The sequence below is a fragment of the Xenopus laevis genome, chromosome 1L (genome assembly GCF_017654675.1).
Source record: "Xenopus laevis strain J_2021 chromosome 1L, Xenopus_laevis_v10.1, whole genome shotgun sequence".
Taxonomy (NCBI): domain Eukaryota; kingdom Metazoa; phylum Chordata; class Amphibia; order Anura; family Pipidae; genus Xenopus; species Xenopus laevis.
In genome coordinates, this window is record NC_054371.1 from 78,435,067 (window position 1) to 78,462,119 (window position 27,053).

Sequence of the window (27,053 nt, forward strand, 5' to 3'; positions counted from 1 at the left end):
ACTATATATGTCAGCACCCAGGCAGTAAAACTCTGCTGGATTGGAGTGCACCACAGCCAGAACTGTATTTATATATATATATATATATATATATATATATATATATATATATATATATATATATATATAACAAACAAGGGAAAGTTGTGCTCACCACTAATTTTTAAAACCATTAGGCGGGGGTGCAATGAGGGTGTGACCACAAAATACATATAGACAAATACAAGAGTCCTCTGCACTAAACCCATTAACAATATATTTAAGACAGAGACATTTTGTGCATACTGCTACTGAAAAATGCCTTACCCTTTAAACAAAACAGGGATTGTTTGTCCATATATTGCAATATATTTAAGCTGGCCAACTACGTCAAAGTCATCCCATATCTGGCCAGTCCTATGCTCAATTTTCATCTGATTCATTAAGAATTCAATTGGAACTTACTAGCTGCTTTCAAAGTAAAACTCCCAAACTTGGCTGCCCTTTTATTAGACACCAGTGCGATCACCTGACTATAGTTGGGAAGGGACCAGCTCCATGTTGTAGCTCCCACCCTTCCCAGCTATAGTCAGGTGATCCCACTGGTGTCTAATAAAAGGGCAGCCAAGTTTGGGAGTTTTACTTTGAAAGCAGCTAGTAAGTTGCAGGTATAAAGTAGTCCCTTTGTAAAATGTATAATGAAGCAATAGAATTCTTAATGAATCAGATGAAAATTGAGCATAGGACTGGATGATGACAAACAGTTCTAGTGCTGGATGGTGTATGAAGCCCAGGAGCAAGGGCAAACAAGACAATCCAACTGTACACATCAAGCCAAGCAGCAATGAAATGTTTTCTGTAAAAAAAAAGCAGAAGTGCTGCTGCTGGATGTTTTTGTGAATTTCAGCAGAAAAAAATACTCTCCTAATATTGCATCTAACTTCCTTTTTAATATTTAAATTTTAAGGAACATATTCCTAACTAATCTTTTATAGTACTGGTGATGGGTTACTGGAATAGACCTAGTACACTGTATTAAAAGAGAAAGAAATGCGACAATTTCATAGTAGACTCTGTTAAATCTGTTTTCAAAAAGATATTTTATTGTTGTTGGGTTTTTATTTGATTGTGGTGTATGAGATACAGGTATGGGATCCGTTATCCATAGACTCCATTTTATGCAAATAATCTAAATTTTTAAAAAGGTTCCCTTTTCTCTGTAATAATAACCCATGACTAAGTGAGTGGGTGGAAACACGTAGGGCGGATGGAGATGCAAATATACATTTTTAACTTTGTATAAATAAAAATATTTTTCTCATTCAACAATTTTCTTGCATCTGTAATTAAGCCCAGGGTGCCTGCTTTACAGATAAAAATGGGAAGCAAACAAGTCAGTTCTCAGGAAGAAATATATAATTTTACCTTTGTAAATCCCCACTGGGAGCTGCCTACTTGCAAGTTACCAACCAAAAGGATTATGGGAATTGCTGGAATCAGTGTATTAGCTTTCCAAGAAATGTTTTGTGAAGCTGCTGTACCCTAAGATAGGGATCTTTCTATCCAGCACCAAGTTACAAGCATTGTTTTTCAGCTAAGTATGATTCTAATTAGAAAGTCAGGATTACAGTGCTGACAGTTCCTTCCACTATAACAGCCTTTGTGGATCATAACAAAGCCTTTCCCTCAATGCCCTTGGAATATACAATTCCTGAATCACATTCATCTGTTTTACTGAGCTACAGTAGTTAATAGCAGTAGCAAATATTTGAAATCCCAAAGATTTGGCTTAAGTGAAATGGTATGTAAACATCTGTCATTAGTCAACTTCAATCAAAATCCTAGTACTGGTTCTAAAAATCAGATGGTTACTGTTCATCTGGGAAAGCTCTCAATTGGGCGTCTGCGACATTTAGCCGGCGGCGAATTTTTGGCGAAGCGAAACTGGTCAAATTCGCCCATCCCATAACAGCTATAGAAGAAATCTTTCTCCGCAAGGATTATGATGGTATCAACAGATAGGGTAGGGAAGAAGAAAGAAGATCATAACTTGGTCCTTAAAAAAGTTGATGTTATGATATTCCTACAGGTAAAAGAAACTTTGATTTGTCTATATTATAGAATTATTCCAATTCAGAGGTGGGATTACCAAAGCAAAACAAATGGGAGGGAAGTAACAGTGGAGGAAATTTAGATGTTCTTCTTTTGTACTTTTGAAAGAATTGCAGTGCTTAGCATTTTTAGCACTTTTCTGTTATATTTATGTATAATTTCGGCATCTGACCCTTTTTAACATATATCGGTTGATCTTTTGGGCACTGCGTGTGTTCCCCATAGTTTTTCTAGATTCCCTACCAGTTTCATTAGAGATTAGAGACCAGTAAATGAAAATGAGATTGTGGCCCTTATATGGAACACATGCTCTAATTATGTTTTGGTCGTGCAGTCTAAAGAGTGCTAATTTCCGGTGATTAATTGGTATTGGTGCGGTATTGGTCAAAATCATTATGAAAATTTTTATTTTTATTTGTCTGTGTATTTAGAGCTTGTTACAAAAGCTAAATTACACATAAATTCAGGCATATTCAAAAACCTTGCTTTGTCCTGAAAAAAAAACAAATACAGGTATGGGATTTGTAATCCCAATACCCAAATCCAGAAAGCTCTGAATTACAGGAAGGCCATCTTCCATAGACTCCATTTTAATCAAATAACTCATTTTTTTTAATAATGTAAATTTTAAAAACTGTGATAATAAAACAGTACTTTGTGTTTGATCCCAAATACCATAACACTAATCTTTATTAGAGGCAAAACAATCCTATTAGGTTTATTGAATATTAAAATATTTTTTTATTATTTTTCCTTATCTGGAAAACTCCAGGTCCTGTGTATCCTGGATAACAGGCCCCATATCTGAATTACTTTCCTAAGTAAACCAATGAAAACTTAAACATTAAAAAGGAATATGTCTAGAAATGCTGTTTCTTATATGCTAAACTTATTGTACAAGCACAGATGTTCAGAATTATTGTAACAGAAATGATGCAAATTTGTCAACATACAAACTTAAATTTGATAAAAGTGATACTACATCTGTCTTAAAAGCCAATGCTAAAATGCTGATTCATACTAATAAAGAAGACTGGTTTCTATGCAATTAAATGAATTAATTATTGATCAGCCTCCTATCATGCCTTTTATAAATTAATATTAATTTTTTTATAAATTAATATTAATATATATATATATACAGTGGTGTGAAAAACTATTTGCCCCCTTCCTGATTTCTTATTCTTTTGCATGTTTGTCACACTTAAATGTTTCTGCTCATCAAAAACCGTTAGCTATTAGTCAAAGATAACATAATTGAACACAAAATGCAGTTTTTAAATGAAGGTTTATGTTATTAAGGGAGAAAAAAAACTCCAAATCTACATGGGCCTGTGTGAAAAAGTGATTGCCCCCCTTGTTAAAAAATAACTTAACTGTGGTTTATCACACCTGAGTTCAATTTCAAAGGTTATAAAGCCATTTCTAAAGCTTTGGGACTCCAGCGAACCACAGTGAGAGCCATTATCCACAAATGGCAAAAACATGGAACAGTGGTGAACCTTCCCAGGAGTGGCCGGCCGACCAAAATTACCCCAAGAGCGCAGAGACAACTCATCCGAGAGGCCACAAAAGACCCCAGGACAACATCTAAAGAACTGCAGGCCTCACTTGCCTCAATTAAGGTCAGTGTTCACGACTCCACCATAAGAAAGAGACTGGGCAAAAACGGCCTGCATGGCAGATTTCCAAAGCGCAAACCACTTTTAAGCAAAAAGAACATTAAGGCTCGTCTCAATTTTGCTAAAAAACATCTCAATGATTGCCAAGACTTTTGGGAAAATACCTTGTGGACCGACGAGACAAAAGTTGAACTTTTTGGAAGGTGCGCGTCCCGTTACATCTGGCGTAAAAGTAACACAGCATTTCAGAAAAAGAACATCATACCAACAGTAAAATATGGTGGTGGTAGTGTGATGGTCTGGGGTTGTTTTGCTGCTTCAGGACCTGGAAGACTTGCTGTGATAGATGGAACCATGAATTCTACTGTCTACCAAAAAATCCTGAGGGAGAATGTCCGGCCATCTGTTCGTCAACTCAAGCTGAAGCGATCTTGGGTGCTGCAGCAGGACAATGACCCAAAACACACCAGCAAATCCACCTCTGAATGGCTGAAGAAAAACAAAATGAAGACTTTGGAGTGGCCCAGTCAAAGTCCTGACCTGAATCCTATTGAGATGTTGTGGCATGACCTTAAAAAGGCGGTTCATGCTAGAAAACCCTCAAATAAAGCTGAATTACAACAATTCTGCAAAGATGAGTGGGCCAAAATTCCTCCAGAGCGCTGTAAAAGACTCGTTGCAAGTTATCGCAAACGCTTGATTGCAGTTATTGCTGCTAAGTGTGGCCCAACCAGTTATTAGGTTCAGGGGGCAATTACTTTTTCACACAGGTTTGGATTTCTTTTCTCCCTAAATAATAAAAACCCTCATTTAAAAACTGCATTTTGTGTTTACTTGTGTTATCTTTGACTAATAGTTAAATGTGTTTGATGATCAGAAACATTTTGTGTGACAAACATGCAAAAGAATAAGAAATCAGGAAGGGGGCAAATAGTTTTTCACACCACTGTATGTGTATAATATATACATATGTAAGCCCTGAGGTGTAGATTTCTATCCAAATTCTTAGTTGAGCTTTTATTCTCCTTCACGTTAAAGAGCACAAACTGTTGAAAATTTGCCTGGCAATTTACAAGTCCATTAATGCAGAGACTATGTGCTGCACAAGTGAATGCCATGCTGCTTGAATGGTGCATGGCTTGCCACGTTCTTGGTGGCACAAGAAATAGTGTAATTCCCATCCGGAATTGGATAGAGTTTTAGGGCCACAGTAGCCTAGAATGACCTTTTGTCAGTAATTCTAGTACAGTGGGGCATATCAGTCATCCTGTTTGGTACATTAAACCATTTAATACAGTATATTAGCCTGATATATATGCAGACACAATTTAACCAATCCTCCTTTTCTCTACAGGCAGGGAGTACTCAAAGAATGCAGAAATCAGATAACAAATGTTGTAAAAAAAATGAGAACTCATTTTGCATCATTGGCACAATTTCACAATTTCTGCACCACAAAAAATATTTCCTTATGTTACAGTAAGCTCAAGCAAAATTAAAGGCAGTCAACCCCAGTCAATCATTAAAATGCAGTTTGACTTACTGTCAATAATTAGTTCCTTTCTCTGAGACTAATGTCCTGTACGTATGCAAAAAAAAATGGATCATTTTCTTGAACTGAGTTTAGCCTACAACATAAGTGCATGGCAGAAATGTTACTCAGCACACACTAAGCTCACACTGTACAATTTTCAGTTACTGAACTTTGATGTAAGGCCTTCAAGATAATTGTTTTTTTGATAACCAATGTAATGGTTACAATGCTTATTAGTGAAATATTAGAAGGTTAATCAAATACATTTGTATAGGAAACAGAGATCCTAACATAAGGAGAGATACTGTATACTGTATTTTAGCAATTACAAGTTGATTGTGTCAGTGAATATATACTTTGGACTTGTGAAAACAGCTGTTCTGTTGGCAACCTCTGCCTTTTATCTTATCATTCTGTGCAAACTAATTGGTTTGACTCTGTGTCTGCGCTCCCAGGCTCAGGCTATGTCTGTCAGAAGGAGCTCATGGGATTGGATTTCCCCATCTGTGTAGGAAATAAAAGCCAATGAAGAGTCCTGTTTGCTACTAGTCTAAAGAGAAACACTACCCCCTCTCCATTTGTAAGGTGGATGAAAATGGTGTTTTACTAAAATGTAGTGAATGGTGATGGAAATGTGAGAAAATGATTGTTATGTGTATGTGTAATTTTGATGTTGAAAAGTTGAATTGTTAAAAGGTGTATTTACAGGGTTTGTCCAATAGATGGCAGTGGGTTCCCATTAGTAAGATAAGGGTTATATAATGGTGTTATGTAAAATGTAGTTCCTGCCCCGGACACTAGAGGGATGTAGTGAGACAGGGCTGAAAAGGTATAAAGGGGATGGTTCCACCCAGGGTGTGGTCAGTTGAGCTGGAAAGCTAGACAGGTAAATTGTAAATGGGGCACTAGGTGGCATAGCCAGTAAGGGCAAGCTAGAAAGGGTAGCTGGCACCCCACTGAGGAGTAGGAGGCCTAGTGGCCGTGGCTCGGCCACAGATAGGGAAAAGAGAGATAGACAGGGCAGTGTGGATAACCCAGGCCAAAGGTGGAAATTCCTACCCGGAAAGGCTAGGGGGCGCTGCTGTGGTGGCCCGCTGGCTGAAGGAGGGAGGTGGCACATGGAAATTCCTACCGGGGCAAGGTGGAGGGCTAGTAGGACCTACGGCGGACTGCCTGACCGGTAGGTGGTGCAAGAAAAGGCCAAGAGGCTGAGTTCAGAAGTCCGGTGTCTGTGGGGAATATTGAATACCTGTGCATCTGTAAAGGAACATTTCTGAACATTGGTTGGTAAGCTGATTTGTCAATTTTTTTCAATAAAACTTTTACGTTTTTTTATACTTGGTGTAGTGTGCCCTTTAATGCCTGGAGGGCCCCCCTACACATTTGCTATGAATGTATTCAGTTGTGATTATATAAAAAGGTGCATAAAAGCTATCCCAACTGCCCAAATCAACCAACCAGCCAATATAGTGGTGAGATAAAAACCCATTGCTGAAATAAAACCTATATTAAAGTGGACCTGTCACCTACACATAAAAAACTGCATAATGAAAGTCCTTTCCAAATTAAATATGGAACCCCAAAAAATTTTTTCATTAACACATCCATACCTGTTATAAAGGTGTTTAAATATCTAAACTGTCAATCAAATATTACCTGCCCCGCCTCTATGCCCGTGGCATAGAGGAGGGGCAATCAATTACTTTCACTTTCCATTCAGCACTTCCTAGATGTCACTGCTCTCCTCACATTCCCCCCTTCCTTTCGCAGGCTCTATAATTGTGTAGGGCACTGCACATGGACATTAGGTCCCTCATTCTGGTTCATACACAAGATTTTGGGGTGATACACAATTTCCCTTAATAAACGTGTCCACAAAATGGCAGCTGCCTGCTTGCTGTGATTGTATAATTCCAAAACAGAAGGAAACAAAATTTAAATAATAAATACAGTGTAAGTAAAGTTTATTTTGCTCAACTAACATGATAGAAAAGAATTTGAAATTATTTCTTAGGGTGACAGGTCCCCTTTAAGCTCTTTTTAAGTTTGTGGGAGACAGATATCATAGATAAATTATTAAATTATTAAAAAATAAAATCAATTCATTAAACCCAAAAGAGTTAAACCACCTCCTCAGCGATTTCGAGCGACAATAGAAAAAAGATCGCCGCGTGTGTTTTTACGCTGGCGATTTTGCGCGATTCCCCATAGACGCCAGCGCCAAAGTTTCCAATTAATTCAGAAGTTACGATAAAGATTCCTTAGCAACCAGTCGATTCATTAAGCCCAAAAGGGTGCAGAAAATCCTTCTCAGTCTCTCCAATTAATCCAGGAGTTACTACATAGATTCCATAGAAACCAGATAATATTTGTTCATGCAGCCAGGCTGTAGGCACTTAAATAGTCAAAAGCACTTAGGGTAAGGCCACACTAAGCGATAGCGCGGCGATTTGACTCGCCGCGACCTTTCGCCGCGACTTTTAAACGGCAATCGCTGGCGAAACTTTGGCGCTGGCGTCTATGGGGAATTGCTGCGTAAAAACACACGCGGCGATCTTTTTTCTATTGTCGCTCGAAATCGCCTCGCTAGGCGATTTCGAGCGACAATAGAAAAAAGATCGCCGCGTGTGTTTTTACGCTGGCGATTTTGCGCGATTCCCCATAGACGCCAGCGCCAAAGTTTCGCCAGCGATTGCGGATTAAAAGTCGCGGCGAAAAGTCGCCGCGAGTCAAATCGCCGCGCTATCGCTTAGTGTGGCCTTACCCTTAGACCAGATCTTGGCACTTAGGAGAAAATATATAAACACCAAAGGGGTTATTGGTCTTCATTTAATTATTTTATTATTTTGTTGTTGTGTCCCCATATGGACCTATTGGATTTGTGGCCCTTTAATTCCTGAAGTGATTAATACCCATAAGGTGTCGCAACCTTTCTATTAATAGTCAAAGTTAACCTTCCAACAGGCCAGTGACCATAAATAAACAGTGCACTGGAGAGGTTTAAATTCAAAAATCTCTGAATGACACCTCAATCTACTTGAGAATCTGTGACAAAAATTGCTATTTATCAAGGACCCCAACCAACCTCGTAGGGCTGTATTGTCTTGCATAAGTATTGGTCGCATAAGTTTTAACCGTGGGGTGAATACTTTTGCAACCAATAATTATATAATTAGAATTATATTTTTCTTTTTAAATCTTTTTCTTTTTAAATCCTTCAATGCCTTTTACAATATTTGGAGTGCTAGCTAATTGTGCACTGTTTCTAGGTTGTAAATGTATGCTTTGCTTTTAATTGGGAAAAAAAACTTCTCATTCTCTTAGAAGTGCTATTTAACATTGTTCTCTGGTGGGAAAAAAATTGATTTCCCAGGATGCTTATGGTTCAATTTAAGCCACAGCATCGCTTTTGTAGAAATTGATTTGTTTACAAGAAGAAGAGTCTGCCTTATTTAATTCTGATGCCTTTTAATATTGATTTGTTCTTTGCTAGCATTTAACAGGGATTACATCTCATTTTAATACTGAACTGCAACTGATATGAGTGGAGGACTAATAGTGTACATTTAACATTTAAATACATTACATGCAATAACATAAAATTCAGCTTACCTGGCAAATGAAAGCAATAGGATCAACAACTTTTCTAAGCAGCACTTCCAGTTCCCCAGTCAGTGTATAGTACTTAATTTCTGTGCTGGCTCTGATAACATCATCACAGCAGACATTTACAGTAACTGACCCTGCAGGGAACTCTGAAAAATACAAGTAAAATATGAAATAACATTAAACTGCTAATATTCATATTTGTTTGTTCTCAGCATGAAAAATAAAGCTATAGTGTTAGGAAATGTTCATTTTTTTCTTTCTTTCTTTCTTTCTTTCTTTCTTTCTTTCTTTCTTTCTTTCTTTCTTTCTTTCTTTCTTTCTTTCTTTCTTTCCTATCTAAGGTTTGTCTAGTAGTAATGGTGTAATCACATTGACTTGTCTAATGGAGTTATAGGTGAAGGAAGAGACTCAACAAATGAAAGCATTATTTAAAACACACACATATATATATATATATATATATATATATATATACACACATATATATATACACACAAACACATACAGTTAGGCCCAGAAATCTTTGGACAGAGACAACTTTTTTTCTAATTTTGGTTCTGTACATTACCATAATGAATATTAAGATGCAGTTGAACCGCAGACTTTCAGCTTTAATTCAGTGGGTTGATCAAAAATATTGCATACAAATGTGAGGAACTAAGGGCTTTTTTAACACAATCACCTCATTTCAGGGGCTCAAAAGTAATTGGACAATTGACTCAAAGGCTATTTCATGGGCAGGTGTGGGCAATACAATATTAGGAGTTGCAAAATCTACAGTTTGGTACATCCTGAGGAAGAAAGCACTAGTCAGCTCAGCAACGCAAAAATACCTGGACGTCCACGGAATACAACAGTGGTGGATGATCTCAGAATCATTTCCATGGTGAAGAGAAACCCCTTCACACCAGCCAAACAAGTGAACAACACTCTCCAGGAGGTAGGCATATCAATATCTAAGTCTACCATAAAGAGAAGACTGCATGAAAGTAAATACAGAGGGTGCACTGCATGGTGCAAGCCACTCATAAGACTCGAGAATAGAAAGGCTAGATTGGACTTGCTAAAAAACATCTACAAAAGCCAGCACAGTTCTGGAAAACATTCTTTGGACAGATGAAACCAAGAGCAACTTCTACCAGAATGATGGCAAGAAAAAAGTATGGAGAAGGCGTGGTACAGCTTATTATCCAAAGCATACCACACCATCTATAAAACATGGCGGAGGCAGTGGGACACTAGTGTTTATCCATGATAAGACACAGGATAGAAGCAGCCAAATTAATTCTGAGGTGTTCAGAGACACTGTCTGCTCAAATCCAGCTAAATGCAGTCAAATTGATTGGGAGGCATTTCATAATGACCCAAAACATACAGCCAACTTCGGACAGAAAGCCCCACAAACAAACAGCAACTGAAAGCCGCTGCAGTAAAGCCCTGGCAGAGCATTAAAAAGGAGGAAACTCAGAATCTGGTGATGTCCATGAGTTCAAGACTCCAGGCTGTCATTGCCAGCAACCAAGTATTCGAAATTAACACATTTAACACATTTTATTTTCAGTTTTTTAATTTGTCTAATTACTTTTGAGCCCATGAAATGAAGTGATTGTGTTATAAAAAGGCTTTAGTTCCTCACATTTTATGCAATTTTCTTGTTCAACCCACTGAATTAAATCTGAAAGTCTGCAGTTCAACTGTATCTGATTGAACTCATGGACTCATGGATGGACATCACCAGATTCTGAAATTTATTGAAAATAAATAACTGACGTTTTGGCTAATCCTATAGCCTTTGGCTAATATCACCAATTTTTTGCATCTTAAGACCTGTGAGTGCTTGCCTATTTCCAGGATATCTTACTCACTTTGCTGATAGCACCCAGACACCAAACACTTTTCTTACTAGTAGTGCCGGCCCAACATGGACGCTATATACAGTATATATATATATATATATATATATATATATATATATATATATATATATATATATATATATATATATATATATATATATATTCACAGTGCTGTACATTAAAACAACACATTAGTAGAACAGACAATACAATAATTGAATGCAACATTACATTAGAATCTCTGTTAGATGTTAAAAATGAAATCCCTGTCTCATAGAGCTTATAATCTAAGTGGATGGGTAACATTCACACACAAATACGGTACTATATTAAGGTAATAAGCACCTCAATTTACAGTGGTTGAAGCATTGTGTCATAAGTGCCAATGTCTTATAGAAAACATTGAGCCAGGCCCTCTTACCTCTTGTATGGGCAGCAACATAAAAAGGTGAATTTATTTTGGTCACAAATTGATTTTAAAGGATAAGGACTGAGATGTTATATTATGACCAGAATAAAGTCACCTTTATACTGTGAAAAGGAGTGCTGCAGTATTTATTTTATGTTGATTTATCTTTGGGACCCTAGTAAAGAGTCTAACTGCTTTAAGCCAATCGAAGACGGAACTCTCTGAAAGTTCTATGAAATACTTTTTTTCGGTAAGCAAACTTTTGGTGTTTTGGGTGAAATACAAACCTTTTTGTGCGTGGCAAAGACTGCTGTTGCTAACGTAGAGACCAGAGCAACGCAAGGTTGTTTCCGGTATAATAGTCTGAATGTATAGTTAGCTGCCAAGCTGGCAAGGGTTTATTTTGCTGTTTTGTTTTTCCCACCTTATTGTTTTGTCCACCTCTAAATGGTGTAAATAGTGCTGTTTACATAAAAACCCACACGTGTGTTTCACTCAGACCCATTTTTCTACTGTGCCTGATTTATTCGGTGTACTCATCCAGGGAGTCACCGGTATCCTGTTGCTGGGCTAATCCCTACTATATATATATATATTTTTATATTTATTTATATATATATATATATATATATATATATATATATATATATATATATATATATATATATATATATATATATAGATATATATATAGATATATATATAGATATATATATAGATATATATATATATAGATATAGATATAGATATAGGTATATATAGTAGTAGTAATGGATCAGCACACTCATTTTAGAAGTGAATAAAGTGTTTTAGTGGTAACACAGCATTGTTATCCAATGATGTGTTACCAATAAAACACTTTATTCACTTCTACAATGAGTGTGCTGATCTATGACTACTGCATATTATGAACATTGATCGTGCACCTCTGCTCTACTTGAGATCGAGTGCGGACACCCAAAGCGCATATATATATATATATATATATATATATATATATATATATATATATATATATATATATATATATATATATATTACCAAAGAGGGTCACATGCTGTATTGCTACACACAGTGCTATGGATGTGACTGTGAATAGCCTTATGCTATTTGGGTCAATTATGTCCAAAAATACAATATATATAACATATGGCTGAAAAGTTCAAATATATGTTAAGTCTCTATAAAATAGTAAATCTAGGAATATAATATAATGAAGGTGTTCCTGACATTTAATAATAACAGGAAAATGTATTTTTGTCTGATAAACTCTCACCCAAAGCCTTGAGAGACATAACTTTTCCATTCCACCGGGTTGCTTGTCTTCTAATTAGTTGATTTTCTCTGCAGAATTCAATTTCTACCTTTGAAGTGGTTGGTATTTCTTCTGTTAGCACAATAACTATTTCCCCTGGATTCTGTGGGTAAAAAAAAAGAGAAAACCATCCTTCAAAACATATGTGATTATGCATGCAGTTGAATGAAAGTTGGAAGAAGATGGATAAACATATGGCACCTTTGTGAATAACATCAGTTTGTTCAAAGCGCTTTCTACATGCATTCATAAATTATTTGTTTCATTTTATATGTACTGTTTGTATATATACATTGTATATGTACAAACAGTTTACCTTTTTATTTGTCTGACAACTACTTAAGCCCATACAATAGTACATGATTTATTACATTGAAAGGTCAGCCACATACAAACACACACGTAAAAAAAGATGATAGATAGATAGATAGATAGATACTGTAAATATGTATGTAACTTTCCTAGTGTACATAAGATTTTATACATACAGTATACATATTCTAATACAGTATTATATTCTCCCTCTATACTTCCTCCCTTGGCAAATTAATAAATTCGTATGGTTTTCACTACCACCTCTATGCTGACGATACTCAGATCTATCTCTCATCTCCTGATCTCAACCCAGAACTCCTAACTCGCGTCTCCTCCTGCCTGTCCGCTATCTCTACCTGGATGTTGCAACGCTACCTTAAATTAAACCTCTCTAAAACTGAAATGGTTCTCCTTCCTCCAACTAACACCAGTAGCATCCCCGAAGTATCCATCATAGTTAACAATTCCACTATCACCCCCTCTCCCCAGGCCCGGTGTCTTGGGGTTATCCTAGATTCTGCCCTGTCTTTCACTCCTCATATCCAGTCACTTATTAAATCATGTCACTTCCACCTAAGGAACATATCCAAAATACGATCATTTATCACCCAAGACGCTGCCAAGATTCTTATTCACTCTCTCATCATATCGCGTCTAGAGTACTGTAACTCTCTTTTAATTGGCCTCCCCCTCCAGAGATTGTCACCTCTCCAGTCCATAATGAACACTGCTGCGAGGCTCATACACCTCAGCAACCGCTCCTCCTCTGCCTCGCCATTCTGTCAATCCCTGCACTGGCTTCCGTTACCTTTCAGAATCAAATTCAAATTAATGACACTGACTTTCAAAGCACTTCACAACTCTGCTCCACCCTACATCTATGAACTCATCTCTATATACTCACCCACTCGCTTACTACGCTCCTCTACTGACCTGCTACTCAACCTCCTCACATGCTTGCAATCAAGACTTTGCAAGGGCTGCACCCCTCCTCTGGAACGCTCTTCCACGGTCTGTCCGACTTTCTCCCAACCTTTCTGCTTTCAAAAAATCTCTGAAAACGCACTTCTTTCGAGAAGCCTACCCTCACTCTGCTTAACTACCAAATGCAACACCACATACAATAACACATTTCTCACCCACTTACCCACTCCCACACCTTGTGTATTACTCCCTTCCCTTTAGACTGTATGCCTATGCATAGGGCCTTCCTCACCTTTTTGTACCTGTATTGATTGTGATGTTTGTTACTCCATATATTCTATATATGTAATTCATGTGATGTAGTTGTATAATCACATTTACTTTACAGTGCTACGCAATATGTTGGCGCTATATAAATACATGTTAATAATAATAATAATAATAATAATATTCTTTTAAAACAGATCTGTCACCTTAATAAATAATTCTAGACTATTTTTGTGTTAGCCAAGCACATAAACTTTACCTACACTTTATATTTTATATTTATAATTATAAATTATTTAAACCTTGTTTCCTTCAGTCTTGGAATTCACAATCATAGAAACAGGGTAGTGCCATTTGTGAACACTGTTATTAATTGTGCATGTCTGATGCCCATGCACAATTATAGACTATGAAGATGGAGGGGGGGTGTAAGAAGTACAGTGACATCTAGGAAGTGCAAAATTTTAAGTAAAAGTGCCTTTCCTGAGACATAGAGGCGGGGCAGAAAGATATGATTGACAGCTTAATGCTTTTATACCAGTTACAGATGTTTAAATTAAAAAAATAGTTTTTTTGTTTAAATTGATGAGAAACCAAAATATAAATCAAACATGCCCAACACAGTTCAAAACAGCAAGTCCATTGTTGTACCATTGTTTATTAGTTCCCCAGACTTTTTCGGGCACAAAAAAGTAAAGGTATTCAAGTCATTTAAACTGTATGTTTGTATGTATGTAAAGCATTCAACTATTGCTGGGCTGTTTTGAGATTCCATTGCACCCCTGGACCAATTACAAGGGTGGTCTCTCCAAGTGTGTTTTATAATCTGCTTTTTCATGTAATACTGAATAGATGAATCTCCTATATATAAACTGTTAGAATTAATAGTGTATATGCTGGGGCAACACAGGACACCATAGTGTCGGAGCAACCGATAACCCTTAATAACCTGTGCAGGTGTGCGCCACATATTTGGTTATTTGGCCATGTGCGAAGTATATGAAAAGAAGGTCTGGCTTTAATTTCTTTCCCGAAGTTCCTTGCACCAAGGCATTCACAGTGTGTTTCACTGTATAATATTGTATCATAGAATGATATTATATTATTAGATTTTTAAATCATTGCAATGGCTAGCTATGCCATTCATTCCTTATCAGCAGGTAGCATGGATTAACTGCTTATTCTGGCTCTAAAATGGTGGATTAGGAGCAGCTACAATGGATTAATAGTTGGTGTATGTATGTATACTACCGATCTATCTACATATCCAATATCTATTGTATCTATCTACATATCCAATATCTATCTATCTATCTATCTATCTATCTATCTATCTATCTATCTATCTATCTATCTATCTATCTATCTATCTAGCTATCTATCTATCATCATGTTTGTTTGCTGTATGTATCGCCTATCTATTTCTCATATGTTCTTGAGATCCTGCACTTATGGCAAGGAACACAATGCAGTTATTCTTTGCATCCAGTAACACTACTGTGCCATCATTAAAATGTTTCGCTTTATTGCTATTAGCTTAGTGATAGATAAGATCTCTAGTTAGCCATAAAAATGCGTAGGAGTTATTGATTGTGCAAACATTGCAATGTCTCATTATGTCTTATCAATTAAAAGGCCTGTCATTGAGTTTACATAGGTTTGTGAAAGGGAAATAATTAAGAAAACTGTTAATGTGGGTGCTAATGTGTGATATTGTGTTAGCGTGTTAGGCTGCTCACAAGCATTTAATTGCACAACACCCTTGGCTGCGCTGCAAACAATTCTCTCAAATGCATGCACGCTGAATTTTAGAATTTAATGCACAAAACCCATGACTATCCTGTAAATGTTATCCTTAGTGATGTGTAAAGTAATCAAGTTATGTAATTTGCTCACTGGAACTTGTGTATTATAAAAAATAATATACCGCCTGTTGTAAACTATGAGTTCCAAGACCTGCATTAAAGACCTTCATGCTTTACATTACATTATTCCATATATAAAATGACCAATGAATAGCCTGTAATGATGTGTGTATAAAAAGTTCTTAGTGATATCATCTGTGTCTTATGACTTATTGATATTTATGTATTATATAAAATAATACCTGATGCTCTCATCTAAGAGAGCAATGACCTGAATAACAGCTCTCAGCCTGCAGTCTCATAATCTTATCAATTACAAAATGAGGAACAGCATTCCCAGCATATCTGAGGGTAGGCCCATGATGCCTTTTTGCCATTACTGGCTGAGCTGACCATTCTAGTGTTTTTCTTGAACAGTTGTACTCAAAAGGTTTACATTATTAACAGACAGACTGTTGCTTTTCGCAGAGCTACATAAGAGTTATTTTCATACAAATTGACTCCAAGCAAGTTTCTTTGAACAAAATAACACTAATTTATCTGTCAGTTAATGCACTATACTCACGATCATCTCTGAATCTGAACAAAGCTAATTGGCTGTTCATTTAGAAAGATAGTAAAAAAAAATATACTGTTTGTTGGCTAACTGATGTCATTATAATTTTTAAGAATTGATCATTAAAAATTACATCTCGTCATCAAGCATAATACATAACAGATTTAAAAATGAAAAATGACATTATAATATATTAAAGGACATGTTAATGCCCCAAAAAATGTTTTGCCTCATAAAAAAACACAATTATGATCAATTACCTTATTTGTAAATGTATTTGCTATAGAAAGCAGCATTTGCTTAATTCCTTTTTAGGTCTGTTATTCTATTGGCGTGTGTTACATTGTTTCAAAAGCCAGAGCCACCAGGGCAGAGAATAGAAAGGGACAGACAGACACTGCTTTCAATAGCAATACATATAAAAATAACTTAAAATTATATTAAATTTGTAATTTCTTTTATTAGGCCAAAAATAATTTTTTGGGTTGACATGTCCTTAAGGATAAATTTTAAGCCTGATAAAGACATGTCATTTTAATCTTAGAAAGTTGCATTTTGTACATAAATCGACCAATAACCAGTATTGCATTACCAGAATAAAATCGTTATTTTTCCCGAACACTTAAGAACTCCACACTTTATAGCACAGGGTAATTGTTTCTTGCCCAGACTTGTCCAAATGGCATCACTACCAACTAATGGGACCCTATACTTTTAAAAATGGGCGTTGGTTGGACAATGCCTCTCCCTTAAAAGCCGCATACTGGCGGGGGAGGATAGATCCTTTTCACTGAAACCAAGGTTCAACAGACACTGATTACACTGAATGCTACTATGCAGTAAGACTTTTTATACTATGGCCGAAAAGGCAAACAGGTTAGGGACCGCCATGTGGGGTTTACCTTGACGTGGTATGGTGCTTTTCAACTTTATGATCATAACTTTGTAACTAAAAACCCCTGTTTTGTAAACTTACTTTTGAGACAGGGGCCCAGGGAATGTGCATTAAAACTAGCACTTCCTTTATACTTAAATATACTATTACTTAGCCTTTAGAGTGCTTCCACACCCCTATTTTTATACAACTATGGATGAATAGATTTGCCTATCCACTTAAGCCTTAATGAGTTACTGTTAGGGCAGAGACACACGCTCAGATTCAAGGAGATTTAGTCTTCTTTGGGTTTACTTATCTCCCTGAACTGCCTCCCGCCGGCTAGAATCTAAATCACCGGCGGGATGGCACTTGGAGCGCTTCTTTTTCCGAAGTCGCCTGAAGTTTTCTCATGAAGCAACTTCAGAGAACGAAGCGCACCGATTGCCATCCCGCCTGTGATTTACATTTTAGCTGACAGGAGGCAGTTCAGAAGATTAGTCGCCCCGAAGAAGAGGAGATTTGTCGATGGGTGACTAATCTCCCCGAATCTGAGCATTTGTCTCTGCCCTTAAAGTATCCACTGCTGTGTATTGTTTCACTTCTTCTCTTCTCTGCTTTTGTTAAACACAAGCAAGTTACCACACACACAAACAACTTGATACACCCTAAAGAACATATGGAGAAATAATCACAGGACACAAGGACACTAAGGGGCAGATTTATCAAATTGAAAATTCTAATTTTTGTTTTTTTTTATTGTCAACCAGTTATTCAAGTTCGATTCGCGTTTTTTAAAAATGTCTAATTTAATTTTTGATCAATTTTGATTTATTATACTCTGGCCCTTTAAGAACTCAAATTTGGCTATTCGCCATCTAAAATCTGCCAAATTGCTGTTTAAGTCAATGGGATCAATTTTGAGTTGTTTGCAGCCAGGGGCGATCCTGCCCAATTTGCCACCCGAGGCAGCCTTTGTTTGTTTGGTCGGGGGGGTCCACGTCACTAGTGCAGAGAGCGCAATTGCGATCTCTCTGCACTAGAAGCAGCATTTTTGCCGCCCCTGGAAACCATGGGGGCGCTGCCACCTGAGGCGAGGCCTCAATACACCACATTGGTGGAGTGCCCCTATTTGCAGCCTTCCTGACATTCGAGTTTTTTTGAGAGAAAAAACTCGAATAGATTTGAGTTTTCGGGTTGATTCCATTAATTTCCATTTAAAAAATTTGATTTTTTTTTAAATAAATTTTGAATTTATGGGAGTTTAGGGGAGTTTTTAAAAACTCACATGAATTCAAAATTTGACCTTTGATACAGGTCCCCACCAATACACAAGCTAGGAAGAAGACATGAAGAATGCCTAATTTTAAAGAACCATTAACTATGCCATCAGCCATGTTATCTTTTAAACATAATTTCATTACTCTAAAAATGATTTTAAGTTATTTTTCAGTATTTTCAGTGAGTGTTGAAAATACTAAATGACAGGAAATGCAGTTGTGTACATACACTTCATGTTTTACTGCTAATAGCTTCCCCTTTTTTTAACAACACAAAACAGCAAAAAATTATTGTAGATTGTAGATTCTTTTCCCCAATTTATCAGATTCTTCTCTTGCTCATGAAGTGGAGGATTTACTATTTTTTATAGATAGGTGGAAGGCTTGTCATATGTTGTATGATGAGTGGTGATTAGGGATTTACTATTGCTTTTCATGGGTTAGAAGTGGGAGTTTTACTAATTCTCATTGAGAAGAGGTAGAACTGTACAGAGCTCTACATGGGAACAATAATAATTGGCAAATGCAATTCAAGCATATATGGCCTGACTGATTTTAGAAATACAGGGGAAAAATAACAAATTTTATGTTTTTCTGGGGACCAGAAAAAATTATGTAAAATCTGGGAAAATATAAAATTAGGCAAATTGTAAAATGGGGGGTAATATCAGGGAAATTGTAAAATGAGGGAAAACTTAAAACGAGGGGATGAAAATTGTAGACCCTTTTATGCAAAACGTAATTTATCTACACTTAATGGCATTCAATTTATAAAAACAATTTCTCCAACATTCTGGATCTTACCTCACATGGAATCTTTTGTGGGAGCACAAAAGCAGAAGGCATTTTACTATTTGTTTTCTCTGTGGTTTCTCGACTCTCAAAATCTTCATCCTTCATGGGAGAATTTTGAAGGCAATTTATATCTGAATCCCGGTAATCTTCATAATCTAATGACAAAATTGATGTATTAAAGTTAATGAAAACATTGTCTTATTAATGTTGAATGAAAAGTTGAATCCTCCCCCTCTTTGTTATTAAAATAATAAATAAAGAATTTAAAAAAATTCTAATTTCCTATTGTATCCACCCAATATGGAAAGGCTGTGTGCCCAGGTGGAAATAATTCTAAATAAGGTGGCTACAGTCAGGACTGATGTGTGCCGTGTTGCACCTGTGTGGAGGTGCAAGTCACAAACAAAAGTTATGTCTTTCCTAGAATATCAAATTAGATTTAGTAATATGAATATGCTAAAATGAAAGCAAGTTTGTATTACATAAACCAAGAAACAACAGTAACAAAAAGGGAAGCAAATATGTAGCAATTGAAGCTGCTTTATACTGTAATATTTCAATGGGAAAGGAAACATAAGATGATAGGGGCAAAAACAACTCAACTTAAAGATAATAATAGAAAATAAATTGTGTAAATTGTGTGATAATGGCCATTTACGCTGCTTCAGCTTTCCACAGAAAAATACCTTCTGATAAGACATCTGCAAATATGAATGATCACTTAACTTATCAAGGATCAGTGAATGCCATACTCATACAGAATTTCCATAGATAAAAATGCACAACAATTCATGGCATTCTGCTACATTAGTCCGAGCATCAAAAACAAATTGTAGGCGCTAAAGGGTAAGGTATTAATAGACAACAGTGTTTAGAGTGTAATAACAAATATCAAAGACATGCACAGTTTCTCGCTTAAAAACATTTATTGGTGCATATAAACCACAAAAAATAACATGTCAATATTCAATTCACACACACCACAAAGCAGTGTCTCCCCCCCAGTCTGCCTACCTGTTGTTAGCTAACAACAGGTAGGCAGACTGGGGGGGAGACACTGCTTTGTGGTGTGTGTGAATTGAATATTGACATGTTATTTTTTGTGGTTTATATGCACCAATAAATGTTTTTAAGCGAGAAACTGTGCATGTCTTTGATATTTACTATGGTTTAATTGGGCCTGTGCACAGGACTCGCTGTATAGACAGCAGCTACCCCATAATTGATTTTGTTTTACTAAGAGTGTAATAACAAGAAGCGACTTGCTTAAGATTTTTTGCAGCATGCAACGTTTCGGGGTTACCCCCTCTTTTTTTGGTGAAGGCCAGGGTGTGCGAGTGCTTTTTTTGGACTGTTCTATAGAGTGTCATAACAACCCATTAACTGCTATGTGGAATTATTATTGTTTTAAAGAGGTTGTTCACCTTTGCGTTAACATTTAGAGGCAGATTTACTAAAGGGTGAATTGTCACCAGTATCCGATTCGCACACTTCACACCACTTCACCTGGGGCAAATTCGTTACCACTACGCTAATTCACTAACATGTTAAGTTGTGTCCTGGGTGCCAAACGCTGGTAAATTTTCGCTAGAATTTCATAGCGAAGATTCGCTAGCGTTCATTTATGCCTAGTGATAGTCGCTAGTAATCTTGCGCTTAGGTCAATTTGAATAGGGCGGGTTCATTAAAGTTGTATGGACGTCTTTATTAGAGATGTTGGTGCAAATGCTTGAAGTGGCCACTTTTTATTACAAATGTCCAAGGAACCTTAATAAAGACAAAAAAGATCATATAATGCCCTAGACATGAGCCCACTGTGAAATGAATGTTCCATGGCCCTTAAATGTCTGGGGAAAAAATGTTAACCCAAAAAAGTTTTAGTAAGGACTTTTGCAGGTAATTAAAAAAGTAAAAGTCGCCAGCGTTTTTTCAACTTTAATGCATTTTCAGCAGACCATACTAAAAGTTAACTCAAGTGTAAAGCACCCCTTTACCTAGGTTACATACGTAGAAATCCCACGCCTTCCTGGTGCCCTCTTACCATCCAGACCTTCCATTTGTATTAATATAAATGTTTTTAATACAAAGGACAAGGATGGATGGGGTGCCATGATGTTCCTGAGCTCTTATCATAGGATTTGGGAAAGCACATAGCAACCCAGTGAGTACTGGTAACTGCATTGTATATAATATTATTGCGTGTAAGGGACTAGCAGTTGTGTGCAGTGTGTATAACACTTTGCTAATTCTGTTACATTTGTTTTCTTTCTTGAATGAAGCAGTTCCATGGATCCAGGTACCAACTCCATTTCCGTAAATAAATGCAGACACTGGAAAGTTAATTGAGAATTTATATTCATTCATACATGCTCAATATTTCCATAAAACAGGAACTTCATTGGGACAATGCTTAACCACTGATTAATCTTATTGATATTCTCAGCACTAGGATAACCATTACAATTTATTTTTCAATATGTGGTTGCAATAGACAAATCATCCTATGAGACATTGACATTCAGGTGCACACATGCTATGTGTGAAGCAGGTGCAATGTGCAAAACACATTGGTTAGAGGCTGTTTTTTGCACTTTGCACCCTGCTCAGCACTTTGTAAACAAGCAATTTTGTAATAGCGATACTTGCTGTCACTCAAAACAAAAACATTAGCAATCTGTTTTATACAGTAAGGCACGACTGCTCTATTTACATAATGCACAGCAAGCTGACCATATGTTGTCTTTTGGGCTGTTTGCAATTACAAGAAAAATGGTTAACCTACTATAATGACAGTTTAAGTGCACGTTTAAATGGTACATAATGGGAATATTTATTTTAACTGTCAAATTCACTTTAAGTGGTTTTATGTCTTGTGTTGCCACATTAATATAAGTAAAGAAAAAAGCCAGTGCCAATTACATACACAGATGAATGGTGCCAAATTCAAATTTGGGTGCAATTCACCATGGTTTCTACCCATAACTAAACACTTTCAGTCACAATTCCAGACAAATTGCAGCAGAACATGAATATGTGCACAGCACTATTACATCTGATGAGTTAAAACACAGGTGGGGGTTTAACTCATGGGTGAAATTGGTGCAGATATTGATATCTGCAATAAGCACAAAGATTATGTCCAATTTTTCTGTGCCTTTTTTCATATGTCTTCCTAATGCTCATTGCAGCTACAAGCTTTCTCTGTTTGGCCAATATGCCACATGCACCATGACCAGAGGAATAGCTAAATACATTTTACTGCAACTGCATACAGTCCTGGGGATTTAGGGACCCAAAAATTCAGAAATTTATCATCAAGAAAGGGGAAATGGCTGTTGAATGAATGGGCCATTTTACAAACCCACTTGAAATTGAAGAGTATATGAGTGGGTAGAGAATTTGGAATTAGAAGAATCAAGGCCATTTAAGATCTTAAAGGAACAGTAACACCAAAAAAAGTGTTTATAAGTAATTAACATATAATTTACTTTTGCGTTGGTAAATGTTATGTGTCTTTAGACTAAAAACTGCTATAGTTCATATAAACAAGCTGCTGTGTAGCCATGGGGGCCATTCAAGCTGAAAAAGGAGAAAAGGTACAGATAACAGATAACAGTTAAGCTTTGTAATAGAATAGAGTGGTATTCTATAGATTGCATCTGTTCTCTGCTATGTAGCCTGTGTCTGGAATGGTTGCTGCAATAAATGTACATGCCTTATTAGCAAGTACTCTATTGCGTTTCCAATGCAATTGCAATTGAACCAGTGGAAGTGTAAATAAATTAAATTTCCTGGCCAATCTATGCCAGTATTTTTGATATAAAATAAATGTAACCCTGATGAATAAAAATGTCTTCTTAAGAACCCTATATATGAAATCAATAATTTAGGTGTCAACAGGTAGACTTATCAACATGTATATCAGCTGGTTATAAAGGCAAACTCACATGTTTATAGCTATTCACTTTCCCTGTTCCTAATAGCACATTTAAAAGTGACATTCTTTTTAGTAAACGAGGTATGGTATCCTGGCTGCCTAGCTACCTCTGAATTCTGTACATCTGAAATTATAGGGACCTACACTGACCTCAATATCCAATACTGTATATACTCCAGCCCTAGACTCATAATAGACAACTCATAAAACAGCTTACACAAAAGGCCCAATCACTTGTCAAATTGCAGTGGACACACATTTCTCCAGTTCAGTGGGGGAGGGGGGCTTCCTTCTTCACTCTTTCCATTACCTTTTGCATATAGCACTTTACTAACATCATATTAAATTAAGATACACTTTATATTTAATATTTTCTGCAAACTGAAAAAGTCCAGGATAAAATATTTTAAATACAGGTATGGGGTCCGTTATCCGGAAACCCGTTATCCAGTAAGCTTTGAATTAAGGAATTCCCATGTCCAATATACTCAATTTTATCCAAATAATCCAATTTTTTCAAAATAATTTCCTTTTTTCTCTGTAATAATAAAACATTACATTGTACTTGATCCAAACTAATATTTAATTCGAAGTAAAAGCAGCCTATTGGGTTAAGTTAGTGTTGACATGATTTTCTGGTAGACTTAAGGTATGAAGATCCAAATTACAGATAGATCCATTATCTGGAAAAACCCCAAGTTCAGAGCATTCTGGATAACAGGTCACATACCTGTAAAATCATCCATCTAGCTTATTTTTGGAGGAGTATTTTATTTCCATCTCCTCCTCTTTTCCACAAGGTAACATGTTAAACATAGACACATTGGAGAGTGATAGAAACCTCCGTGTTCTAAGTGGTAAAGTTTTGCCACCACCCTTCGTAGATCTTTCTTTTCTATAGCTTCCATGTGTTCTCAAATTCTATCTGACAACTTTCTATAAGTTTTCTATAACTTTTACCACATACCCTAGTACATAAATTATCTGTGTAGTATTACAATTCATAAAGTTCTCGATGTTACTGTATATTCTTTGAGAAACTATGATTTCTTTTCCCGTACTAATATATTTTACAAGCTTTACAGCAACCACTAGCATTTTCCAACCCTAACCACTTCTTTATTGTTACTTTTGGTGTCTCAGAGTGACTTCTTATAACCAAATCTACAGCACCATGAGGGTTCAGGGAACAAAACCAGAAGTAGGTTTCACAGTTAGTCATTGGTCACTAGAGTCACAGCTGTTTCCCTTTTTCCTTCCCAATTAAAATACCCTTGAAAGTCAATTTCTAACTGCTGTATTAATAAGAAATATCCAGAATACGCAGGATAACTGTTTCTCCAAGTTTAAATGTAAAGTCTTTCCCCCCTCTTTTAGGAATACATTAAAACTTTAAAAAGTTTTTGTAATTTTTCAACAAATAAACTTATAAGAGTACTAACTACTCGGCTATCTTCTTTACTAAGTCAATTTAACCTGTTGCCTTCACTGTAAGTATGGCTCTTAAAAGAGAGCAGAGAAGGCTTGTGCATTTTATTATCAATGGGTAGTAGCAGTACTCTATGGGGTAGATTTACTAAAGAGCGAAATGGCGACTTCTAGCCAGGGACATTGGTAATTTACTAACGGGTGCTGGCACCAATTCGCTAGCGAAAGAGACAGGAGCTTACAGTCATTCATATTCTATCGTCAGGCGACAATTTGCTCTGGTGAATGGGCGTTACTTCGCAAATTCACTAAAATTTTACTGAACGTTGCCTCTTTCTCCAGACTTACCTTTCGCCAGCTCAAACCAGGCGAAGTGCAATAGATCTTCCTCAATCTTCTGTCACTTAAGGCCCCCCATACACAGGCTGATAAAAGCTGCCAAGTAGGCAGCTTATTGGCCCATGGGTAGAGCCTCCGACAGGCTTTCCCGGTCGATATCTGGCCAAAAGTAAGCCAGATGCGGATTGGGCAGGGTAAAATATACCGTCGGATCGCGGCCGCATCTTTTCGTTGATGCTTCAATTTCAGCCATAAAAGAATATCTTCCAATCACAGAGGATTGCCTCTACGTGAAACATGCCAGTTAATTCTCCTGTCAGTTTCTCTGAACTAAAATAGCAGAGTTCAGATAATTACTATCCTTTGATCAATTCTATGGTTGGAAATTTACTGTTCTATAACTTTGTTGTGCCTTGTGTGGGAAAAAAAAGAAATAAATAATGCATAATTCTGTAGCTTTGAATTCAAGTTTTAATACAAAAATATTTATTTAAAAACAAATGAGGAATGTAATAGATTCAAGTCAGCATGGCTTCACTAAATTGCATAGCCTGGAAATAGCTCTTATTGGCAATCATAGGGACCTACTGGTAGCGACACACAGCGGATATCCTGTAGGTGCTCATACTCGTGCCTCTCTGCCATGTATGATGCATTAGGCAATAGTATTTTAAAATAATCAATATAATAATCAATAAAAAAAAGTCAGCTAGAGATAGTACTCACTGGATAGTTCTTTATTGGTTGGAGATTTTCAAAGCTCAGAATTGTCCACAATGATTTTGGCAGGAGAAAGCTACAACTTAAGTAATAAAATATGCCCTTCATGCTTAATCAATCTTAATCAAGTTTGGAAACATTTCTCAAGATTGGGTACATTCTGGCTTTCATGGAATGAAAATTTAGAATGGAAACTATTAAAATAAACTTTTAAACTTTTTACCCAAAATCTCAGTGCTGAAATTAGGGAAGGGATGTGCAGGAATGCCATCCCTGTACTTCGTTTTTTTTTTTACAAAAGTGGTCCTTGTAAATCAAATTTCTATTGCACATCCCTTATACTTCATGAGCACAGATTGATTCAACTAATCTATAGTGAATTATTATACTATTAATGGCAAGCCCTCTACATTTCTAATTTTCAGTATTGTGAGTACAAATACTATGGACTCCAAAGAACCATAATTGACCACCACTGCTAATCTTCAATACAAGGTGTAAGTACTTTGTTGTTATGCTGTCCTGTTTATATAATAAATTAATTAAATGTTAATAAGAAAAACTTTTGCTTCAAGCACAACAAACACATTTGAAAACATAATAGTTGTACAGATATGCAGCATATATATATATATATATATATATATATATATATATATATATATATATGGAAACCTGTTATCCAGAATGCTCCGAATTATGAAAAGCTGCCTCTCATAGACTCAATTTTCTCTAAATAATCCAAATTTTAAATAATTATTTATTTTTGCCCTGTAGTAATAAAACAGTACTTTGTACTTGATCCCAACTAAGATATAATTAATACTTATTGGAAGCAAAACCATTCTATTGGGTTTATTTAATGTTTAAATGATTTTAGACTTATGGTTTGAAGATCCAAATTACATAAAGATCCATTATCCAGAAAACCCCAGTTCCAAAGCATTCTTGATAACAGGTCCCATACCTGTATATATAAGAATAATAGTCTAACCCCCTTCACACTAATACTTAGTAGGGGACATTTCGTGGTCTACCACAAAAGCAAATATCTGATCTGGTGCTATGGAATGCTATCCCTGGAGCACAATTTGCTCCTATAGCTACATTGTGATTGTGGTGTTTATACAAATGGCCTGCGGGTGTCACTGTGCACAGGACTTGTACAGTGCATACACAGGACTTTCTATCCAGCTTGTGAATGTTAGAGTTTAAGCTTACTGTTATGTAATGCCTGCATGACTCTGCTAATAAAGCACTGTTATACTCTACTCATCCTCGGCTACCCAAAACATAACAAATGGCGACAATGATGGC

At 36.4% G+C, this 27,053-nt stretch overlaps 1 protein-coding gene across 1 annotated transcript in view; it reads right to left on the reverse strand.

Annotated features, from left to right (window-relative positions):
- LOC108719622 (B-cell scaffold protein with ankyrin repeats) overlaps positions 1 to 27,053 on the reverse strand; it is a 171,656-nt gene that overhangs the window by 119,736 nt on the left and 24,867 nt on the right. Inside the window, exons 3-5 of the mRNA XM_041590688.1 lie at positions 19,322 to 19,467; positions 12,398 to 12,539; positions 8,860 to 9,002 (exon numbers count right to left, since the gene is read on the reverse strand). Of these exons, the coding sequence (XP_041446622.1) occupies positions 8,860 to 9,002; positions 12,398 to 12,539; positions 19,322 to 19,467 (431 nt within the window). The remainder of the gene's footprint in view (positions 1 to 8,859; positions 9,003 to 12,397; positions 12,540 to 19,321; positions 19,468 to 27,053) is intronic.